The sequence below is a fragment of the Alligator sinensis genome, unplaced genomic scaffold (genome assembly GCF_000455745.1).
Source record: "Alligator sinensis unplaced genomic scaffold, ASM45574v1 scaffold546_1, whole genome shotgun sequence".
NCBI classification, from domain to species: Eukaryota; Metazoa; Chordata; order Crocodylia; family Alligatoridae; genus Alligator; species Alligator sinensis.
The window spans coordinates 1170876-1181055 of record NW_005842061.1 but is presented as its reverse complement, the minus strand read 5'-3'; the positions used below and the strand labels follow the sequence as shown (position 1 = coordinate 1181055).

At 46.6% G+C, this 10180-nt stretch overlaps 1 protein-coding gene across 1 annotated transcript in view; it reads left to right on the top strand.

The window, feature by feature from the left end:
- The first annotated feature begins 440 nt into the window (after window positions 1–440).
- The window catches only part of LOC102377023 (prosaposin-like), a 22997-nt gene continuing 13257 nt past the window's right edge, over window positions 441–10180 (top strand). Inside the window, exons 1-4 of the mRNA XM_025203557.1 lie at window positions 441–595; window positions 5398–5472; window positions 6243–6368; window positions 6900–7094. Coding sequence (XP_025059342.1) covers window positions 5434–5472; window positions 6243–6368; window positions 6900–7094 — 360 coding nt within the window. The 5' untranslated portion in view covers window positions 441–595; window positions 5398–5433. The remainder of the gene's footprint in view (window positions 596–5397; window positions 5473–6242; window positions 6369–6899; window positions 7095–10180) is intronic.

Below are 10180 nucleotides of genomic sequence, written 5' to 3'. Positions count from 1 at the left end.
ACCATGAGTGCTCGTAAGGCGGTGCCAGGGGTCCTGCAATGAATTCTGCTAATTCCCTCAGCACTCTGGGGTGGAGGTCATCAGGACCAGCTGACTTAAATAACTCCCTCCAGAAGTTCCCTGACTAGATCCTCACTGACCCTAGGCCTGGGTGCACCTCCCCCGGGGCTTGAGGGGGTCCCAGCGGATGGGCTGATCTGGTCCCTGCTCAGGAAAATGGAGGCAAAGAAATCATTAAATAGGTTAACCTTGTCTGGTGCGACAACCAGATTTCCTAGCATGTCTTCAGAGGCCCCACATTACCTGTGCATTAAGTTTGTATCCGTTATAACGGGTACCAAACTTGATGGACTGTAATTATGGTGCAGTATTGAACACACAGGCATGCTCTCTGATTACTTATTTTGAGATCTTCCTTTCAGATGTGCATTTTTAAAAATTGACTTTTTTTTCTTTGGCAGCTGTGGCAAGCCCTCTCCTATGGCAGAAGGATTGTGTGAAAGGTCCTGAAGTATGGTGTCAGAATCTGCGGACTGCATCGCAGTGTGGAGCTCTGAAACACTGTCAGCAAACTGTTTGGAGTAAGCCTACAGTGGTAAGTGTTGCCAAGGCTTTTCTTCTACAGTAGGATCGGTTTGTATTTCCATTTGTTTCTAACTATCCATAAAGCTTCTATTGGGTTCAGTGATGAAAGTAGCTTTTGAATCAGTTCTATAGATACTAGTGTAGGGGCAGGCAAAATATAGCCTGGCAGGCTGGATCTGGCCGTTCTATATGTTGTATTCTGCAGTCCTGACCACACAGCCAGGAACTGTGCACTGCCAGTGGTGGGGGAGCAAGCAGTGGTAGCGGGCATGGCAGCAGGTGGTGGGAGGGAGTGGCAGTGGGTGGGTGAGCAGGAGTACAGTGCCCTGGGGCCAGGGCCAGGGCCAGTGGCAGCAGGGGTCAGCTGGGAACTGCTTGGGCTGGGCTGGCTCTTGCTATGTTCTGCAGTTCTGGCCATGAAGCCAGGAACTGTAGTACACTGCTGGAGTGGCAGGTGGGCCGGAGGGAGGAAAGCAGCAGGGGAAGTGGCAGTGAGCAGGCTGGTGGGACTGTGGGGCTGGTGCCTTGGGGCCAGGACTGGCAGAAGCACAGAGCCTGGGCTGGCAGGGGCTCTGTAGAGCCAGATTGGCTCTGCCCTTCTTCCTGCCAGCATCCTGGCCAACTTCAGTCCTGGGGTTCACTAGGACTGCGCACCACTGGGGTCTCTGCATGCTGAGTGTCCTGAGGCCTTGCTGCAGTTGGCAGGGGCTGTGCACAATTGAGGGGGGGGACACACATGCACACCCCCACCATGTACTTGTACCCCCCTCGTACATCCCAGTCACCCTCCCCCACACCCCACATAGATATATAACAACCCACATCCCTCCATACCCCTCCCACCAAAATATACAAGGCATGGACTTTTATTTTAAGGTATTGTGCAATCACCTCTTCATACACTATGCAAACACATTAATTTCAAAAAAATATTTTTGTCCTGATTTTGTGTACGTTTTATTTATTTATTTATTTTTCCCTGCCCCCCTCCCCTGTTCCAAGATGGCAAACCCCCTTGCCTAAAGGAGTACTTCCAGGGCCACGGGGAGGAACTTTTGGTGGTAAAGGTCCCTCAGGCAGAGTACCTGTCAAGGTGCAGGGCTACCCCTGCAGCCCTTGACAGCTTGCCAAAACTTAAGTGGCCCTCCAGCTGAAATAATTACCCACCCCTCTTCTAGTGCCATTCAGAATTATTGTAGGAAAGATTTAGTTATCCTAAGTGTGCCGCCTTTTCAGTGCTATATGCTATCCCATTCCTTTTATCTAAAGGCAGGGGGCACTTGACTTTTTTTAAACCTTTTTATTATACAAATATTAAAAACAAATAGTGAAAATGCAAAGGTATGTTGCCTTCCCAGGGGCTGAGCATAAGATACTTGTTAGTAACAAAAAAAAAAAAAAAAAAAAAAAAATGGAGCCCCCCTCCCCCATGCCTCTCATGGGATTGCACATATAAGACTAGCTCTCTGTCTTCCATCTTGCAGATGGCCTAGTGAGATGCAAATGGGTCCATGTTTTGTTGCAAGGTGAAGTGTCCCGATTCAGATGTGACTTGACTAAGAAGTGGAAGAAATGATGGCCATCAGAGCTGGCCCCTGCAAGCCAGTTTCTGTTGCTTTTCAGAGTTGCCATCTTAGCCTGGCCCAGCAAGAAATTAGCTAGGCAGATCACATTCTCTTTGGCTGTTTGGTATGGTATAGAAAAGATGGACTTCTGAAACTGTATACATCGAGCATGCCAAAGAGGATGCTGAGGGCAGCAAAGAGCAGGTTTAGCTGGGGGAATCCAGGAAGGCATGGAAGAATCCCCTTTACCACCTCCAACAGAAATATACAAACCTTGGAAGCAGAATTCAAGGATGGGTTTCCATAAGTCCTCATATCTAGGCTGCTGATACCACTAGGTTGAAATAGTGAACAAAAGTGCCCATGGCCCCATGTAGCAGGTGCCAAGGCAGGTTGCCATTTCTCTTGGCAATGGGTAGCTTGTACAGAGTACACCAGGCCAGGTGGACTTGCTCTGGTGTTGTTGTCACTAGGCACTCCCTCCAAGTCGTGTCAGGGCAGACAGTGAGGATGTGGACATGAGGCACTTTGACTGTCGGCGTGTACAGAGAGGGATCTGATGGTGTTGGATAAAATGTGGAAAATGGGATTTATCTAAGGGAGACTCTATTTTGTTCCCTTGATGGCTTCTTTCATAATAGAGCTGATGTGATTGAGAGAAGATTTGTAGAAGATATTTGTCCATCTGATCTTTAGTAAGGCATTACATTTGGTGCCATTAGGTATGAAAACATGTTTAGAAAGCTGAAGAAGGTGGGGATTAGTAGAGGAGAGTAGTAAATTGCACAAAGAATTTGGATAGAGGGAAGAAACAGGTAGTGTTGAAAGGGGTAGTATTGCTGGATGGACATTGCTAGTGGAGTTTTTTGAATACTAGTTTGGGGATTTATCTTCATTAATGGTCTGTGTGCAACAAGCGAGGGTATAATGAAATCTGATACAGAATGGTCAATACAGACTGGAACCTGAATATTACATAGAAAGGACTGGAATAATAGAAGTGAGATGAACTTCAGTAGTACAAAATGCAGTGTCAAGCACTTCAGGACTAATAACAGGAGCTTTAGCTACAAGCTTGTCTTGGCAGTTGGGAATGACTGAGAGAGAAGGAACTCTGTATTAGTAGATCATAGGGTGACAGAATGACTAATGTGATCCTAGGATGTATTTCTAGTGTGGTTAAAAAAAAAAAAAAAAAAAAGTACTGCTGAGCTCTGTGGAATATTATATGTGATTCTGGTTACTTGTGTCCAAGAAAAATTCAATTGGAATAGGTGCAGAAAGGGCCAACTAAGCTGTTTTGCATACAATAGTCTGGTTAGAAGGGAGAAACCAGGAATGCTAAACTTGACTCTATCAGTATGATAGTTCTGCCCATAAGTACTTTTGGGGAAGGAGGCTGCTTTGACTAGGCTCCATATGCTGCACATGAATAAACTCCAGAGCTGATTGCTATGGAGTTAATTGCTCCTGGGCATACATTCAAACAATGCACCCAGGACCAAAAAACTCTGAAGCAATGGGCTCTGGAGTTTATTCATGTGCACTGATGGCATGTGTAGACATGCCCTGTGTAAAGTAAGGGCAGTGTCAGCAGCATAGCATCTTGGCTCCATCCCACAGTGATCTATGGAGACTTGCTTCTTTGCTTCTAGGAGCAAATCAATATCTATTATCCCTGCAGAAGTCTCATTGAGCCACATGAAGTTTGCCAGTGTATTAGGATGAAAAATAATAACTTGTATGTAATTGTAGAAACTTGTGCAGCTTTTCTCACAAATAAATATTCTGTATTTTTTTTCTCTGCATGAGATAATAGCTTTTGTTTCTATAATGACATTATTGCACTTCTGAATTGCATACAAGAAAAATATATGAGCTAGTCTATAGATGGACATTCTTTTAAGCATGGTTTAAAAGGGAAGATGAGAGTAGCTGATTGGTAGGGACCTAAGTCACAGAGGCTGCCTCTGTTTTTCGTGGTTCTGGCGCAGTGTCCAGTACCAGTCCTCACAATATAGGCTCCCCCTGGCCATCTGTCAATCTCTATGGGGAGGGGCGGGACTTCTGGGGCTCTTGGCCAGAGGTGTGGAGCCCCCTCCCTTCCTTTCCTCGCCCCAAAAACTGATTTAGTGCACAGGGCTGCATTATACAGCCTGCCAGGCTTCCCACAGGTCCAGAAATCTGGCACCAGTGGAGTGGCAGTTTAACACTGCCAAATTTTTGGACCCATGGGGAGACCTGTATGCCAGATGACATGGCTCTGGACTAGCTTCTTGGGAGTGTGCATCAGCTCTTCTAGTCCATAATAAGTTTGTCCTGTCCTATACTTTTATAAGCAGAGTTTAAAAGTTGTTTTTTTTGTTTGTTTTGTTTTTTTCATAATTTAGCCAGAACTAGACTGGCTCAAAGTTGCAGTAATTTTTGAGCTGTACCTAACTCTCTGCTTCTATACCAGCCTAAAACAGTTTCAGTATGAGCCGTTCTGATATATAGTTTAATACTATTATAATTGTTGCATCTATTCAGATCCCTAGCATGTTACATATTTGTGTATAAATACAACTGGGAAGGTGTTCTTTTATAAAAACTAGTCATCCCTGTTTCCTCTGAAGCAATCTCTTTTCTTTTGGCTACGGATTACAGGTGGAAGGGGATATCAAGGCTGTCTTTAAAACCAGTATAAACTTAATGTGAGCTTCCGTTGTTGTTGTTGTTGTTGTTGTTGTGCGAAGGTCTCTGTATGGATTCTTCAGTCTTAAATAGCTTGGGCTGCAGCTTTGAATCTTCTTGATATCCTCTTTACTGTTCTTGTGCTATGCAGGTATTAAAAATAATAATTTTTTTTTTCATTTAAACTTTTTAACTCTAAACAGAAGAGCTAGCAACAAGTATTCAGAGTGTCTGAATATTTTAAAATGGAAGGTGGAACAAGCTCAGGAGCATCCAGTTCTAAGGTGGGCATATTTTTCAGTTGCAGGTGACTGAGCAGGCGTCAACTGGTGTATCTTGCTGCTATAGTTCAGAACAAAAGAAAGCAAATAATAACATATCTGTTTTCTATTGGAGAATATAGAAACTAGAACTTGATACATTTGTAACAGCCTTGGACTTTGATATTAGATAAGTAAAACATGCTGTCAGTCTCCTTACCTTTTAAAAGAACCAAGAGAACAATTTTCCCTTGCACACTGCACTTACTAACAGTTAGGTCCCACTCAAGTAACTTTTTCACTTCTTTCCTCAGAAAAGCATCCCATGCGACTTGTGTAAAGAAGTTGTAATGGTAGTTGGGAAGGTTTTGAAGGACAATGGCACAGAGGTAAGCTGTGTATGTGTTGGTTTTATCTGTTTAGTTTTTTTGCCCAAGGACACTGGGTGCCGGCTTCATAGTTTTGGAAGGGGACAGTGCAGTGATAGCTAAGCAAAACTCAAGATATACTAAGCTAATGTTAGAAAAAACATGTTGCAAAATGTATTGTTTACTCCTGAAAACACTATTTTCCTCATCTAGGAATAGGATTGTAAAGAATTTTATAGCCCTTGGTTATCTTGAACACTAGTTAACATTAGGCCTATTAATTTGCCCTGTTTTGAGCTAATGGAGTATTATCTTCCCACCACAAAGATGGGATACACTTGAAGTGTATAGAACTAGTACATTATTTAAAGGACCTTTTGATTAATCCTGTAAAAAAATTTTTTTCTTTTGGAAGCCAAGAGCTCTCACACTGGTGCAAGTCCTGTCATGTGTGGCCAGTTGGGCCTTCTTGGTAACTTTACTTCTGTAGCCAGCTTTCCCCTCATCTGGTTGTTGTCAGCTATCTTACTTGCCTTACTCGGGGCCCAAGCAGTGCAAGATGTATTTATTTTTAGTGCAGCAGTATGAACGAAAGCACTGACTTTCTGTTCCAAGCAGATTCCAGACTGGATGAAGAAAATGTAAAATCCCATTCCAGTTCTGTTGGCTGGCTGGACCCTTTTCTAAGTGCAAGGATTTTCTCTGTATATAGTCTCCATAAAGAATAGGAAGCACTGATTTCTTTGCTTTTGCACGCTTGAACAAGGCCTGTAATCTTCATCCTCACTTAGGATGAGATCCGCTCTTACATGGATAAGACATGTGAATTCCTTCCTGACCCAGACCTGGTTTCTGAGTGCAAGGAGGTTGTGGATGACTACCTCCCAGTTGTCATGGACATGATCAAGGAAGAGTTGGTAAGTTGATTGCTAAAAGTGTTGAAGTTCTTAATGAAAATTGATTTACTTATTCCTATGGGTTTCTTCTCTTGGAGAGGAGTAGTATGTGCACTTGATTACGTTGGGAAAGTCTTACAGATTCCTCTTGTATAAAACATTTTAAAAGTTAATCACAGTAATAATCATGGTATTCCTGTGAATCCTTCTAATCTGAAACTGATTCTGAACTGTTGTCCTTGCTCTCTCTCCCTACTTAGAGTAGTTTTTTCCAGCATAGAAATTGGGTTAAGAATGCCTTTCACAATCAAATTACTGTTAAGCTGTTGGTAGGGTATTGTTAGGAGTCTAGTGGCATGGTTATATTTCAGAAGGATGGAGAACAGTTCAAAATTTAATTTCTTGTTGTGCATCTAATTCCTTTTGTTCATTTCTAAGGTGATTGTTAGTTACCTCTTCATCTTCTGCCCTGGACTTCATGTAGAATTTGAGTGCTGCCAAATTAATTCATCTGGTATATTTTTTGTTTTTTTTTTTTTCTTGTTCTCTCAGGACAAGCCTGAAGTGGTGTGCAGTGCCCTTTCGTTGTGTCAGTCCCTCCAGAAGCATCTTGCTGCAATTAAACTTCAGAAACAGCTCCAGTCCAACAAGATACCTGAACTGGACTTCTCTGAACTGGCATCTCCTTTTCTTGCTAATGTGCCTCTTCTTCTTTACCCTCAAGATGAGCCCAAGAAGGAGTCTCGGGTAGGGATGCACAGTGCATCTTTATTTGCAGGAAATATAAATATGTTCTCTTCTGGGACTGTAATACTAGTTTTTTTATATTTATAAGACAGGATAGTGATCATTCTTGATAGCAAGCAGCTTTAGAAGTCTGGGAAGGAAAAGGGCATTCAACTAAGTTTCATGTACATTATAAAAGAATCAGTTCTGTTATGCTTCAGAGGAAAATAGCACAACTGATAGTTTTGTCTTCATACTGGCATATATAGGCAGAGTCAGTAGTGCTGCTTATATTGCTAATAATTAGAGATGCACCGATACATCAGTCCCATATATCGGCACTGATAAAAGGGAAATTGACATTATTGGTAATTGGCATTTAGTTGGCCACATCAATCAAAAAAAGCCATGTGCATGTGCGCAGCTGCAGTGCAGCACACAGGTGGCCAGGAGCGCAGCCTGATGGCAAGGAGAGCAACATATGGCTGGTAAGCCTTTGGGGGAAGGATTGGGGGGGAGGGGGGCAGACCAGGGCCCCCTTGATGAGGGAGGGAGTGGGGCTGGGCCTGAGGCAGGGGCAGACACTGCACAGCTGGGGCGGGGCACGGGATGGACCCATGAGCTGCTTGTCCAGGCAGTGTAGGGGGTGGTGGCCATTGTGTGCAGCCTGGGAGGTCATTGGGGGGGGGGGGGTCTGGGGCAAGGGCGGGGGGGGTCCCCCCCCTGCCTGCATGCCCCCTGGATGTGCAGATCCAGGGGGCATGTACCCCCTGTGTCCTCCCAGGGTGCGTGCAGTGGCAGGAGCCTCCCCTTTCTCCCACTGCATCCCCTGGATGAGCCATGGCTCCATCCCATGACTTACTCTGCCCCAGCTGTGCAGTGCCTAACCTAGCCCTAGTGCCAGCCTCACTCCTTCTCTCATCATGGGGGCCTTAATCTTTTCCCCCATCCCTTGCCCCTTCCCCCACAACAGACTTACCAGCTGGATGCTGTACCTCTACTAATAATTGTTATGGCAACAATGAGGTGCCAGCTAGGCATGAGGCTCCTGTCATCCTAGGAACAGAACAAGTTTATGACTAGTTCATTTCTTATGTGGATAAGACCAGTAGGGATAATCTAAAGAAGAATGAATAATATGATGGCAAACCTAGTTAATCCACCAAAAAGTTGTGGAATTGGGCATAGGTAAATGGGAAGGGAAGGAAAAAGGAACTAGGCAGGAGAGTTGGGTAAAGGGGGCATATCTGGGGTGGAGCTGAGGTGACAAGGTTGAAAAATGGGTTCGGGCATGAAAGCTTAAGAGCCAACGAGCTGAGAAGAAGGCCACTCAATGTAATAGAACAGGGGTGAGCAACGTCTTTTGGCCAGAGTGCTGGAAAACACCACAATGCCTACCTTGGAAGGTGCCAGAGTGCCGGCATGCCAGAAAAAGAGGGCAGGGGGTATATGACAGGATGCCCTGCTGCCCCTTACCCCCCAGCCTGGGCTCTGTGGCTGTCAGCAGCTACCCCCGGCTCTAGATAGCTGCTGGAGCCCAGGCTGCTTTCAGCAGGGCTTGCAGCATCCCAGCTGCCTGCTGGGAACCACTCAGGCTACTGGTTGGCAGGAGCTACCCACAGCTGGGAGGCTGCAGACAGCTCCGAAGCCCCAGCATCGGCTCTGCATCCGGTGCATGCATGCACACCTCAGAGCGGACAGTGGGGGAGGGGTGAGGCAGCACAATCCCAGTCTCTTCCCCTGCTCCTGGCACAGAGCTGGTGAGTGGGCTCCGGAGCCTGGCACAGCTGTCTGTAGCCAGCCTGGGCTCTGGGCAGCTGCAGTGGGAAGGCTGCAAACAGCTGCACCAGGCTCCAGAGCTCCAGCATCAGCTCCATGCTGGTGGCGACTGCGCATGCACTTTGAGGTGGGCTGCGCTGCCCTGCTGTCTGCTCTGAGGTGCACATGTGAAATCTGCAGATCGGGGCCTCCATAGTGAGGGAGGAATGGGGCTGGGGCAAGTGGTGCCCAGCCAGGGCAGGCACAGGACAGCTGGGAAGTGGGGGGCCGGCTCCTGCTGCTGTGCACTGCTTATCCAGGTGCTGCTTGTTCAGTGGTTTGTCCGGCACTCATCCGCTCATCTGGCAGATCCTGCAGTTTGTCTGGGGGGGGGAGGGCTTGCGTGCTTCCCAGATTGTGACAGGGTGGGCTAGGCCTGGGGCTGCACCAAGCTCTTCCCAGTGGGGTGCAGCTGGGCTCGGAGCACTGGTGCTGGGGGTCAGTGGCTGCAGCCCGCCCTGATCCCAGCCCTGCCTTGCTCCACCAGGAAGAGCTTCGCACAGCCCCAGCCCCACCCCGCCCTGTGCAGATCCAGGGGTATACGCCCCCTCCATGCCATGTCCTCTTGGATGAGTGGTGGGAGTAGCTCCCCCTCCCCCTGTACCTCACAAGAGCTGTGGCTCTGTCCTGTGCCCACCCCGTCCTGGCTGGGCCCATTCCCTTCCACCCCACCAGACTTAACCAGCTGCACGCAGCTCTCCAAGCTGCCCGGCTATGCTCCTAACCACCTATGTGCTGTACTGCAGCTGCACACAGGCATGGGCCACTTATCAGCCAAATTATCGGGCCGGTTTTTTGTTTTGTTTTTTTTCCGATACAGACAATTTTTTTTCATTTGTGCAAATCTGATATTGGACCGACTTTTGTATTGGTGCACCTCTAGATATAACCTGTGACCCTTGTGTTAGCACAACTCTCTAACCATAGTTGGTTCTAAACTGTAGTTGGAGTAGGTGGCTATAGTGCAGATATATGCTTGGTTTCTTAGCAACTAAATTCTGTGAATATTGTCTATTCTGGGCACGCTGCAGCCTGGGACTGGAGGAGTTGGTATGACTTGCTTTGCACCTGTCTCTTCTAATTGTCAGGGAACCTTTTCCTTAGCTCTGACTACCCTTCGTTCTGATCTCCTTAGGGGAGAAAGTGGCTTGTCACCCATGTAAAGTAAATAAGGACTGAATCAATAGGAACAGGATGTGTGACAAAGCAGAGGGGAGGAGCTGAAGATGAAGATGGGGAGAGAACAAGTTTCTGGAGGCAGTAGAGGAAGGTGGGATGGGTGGGGGGGG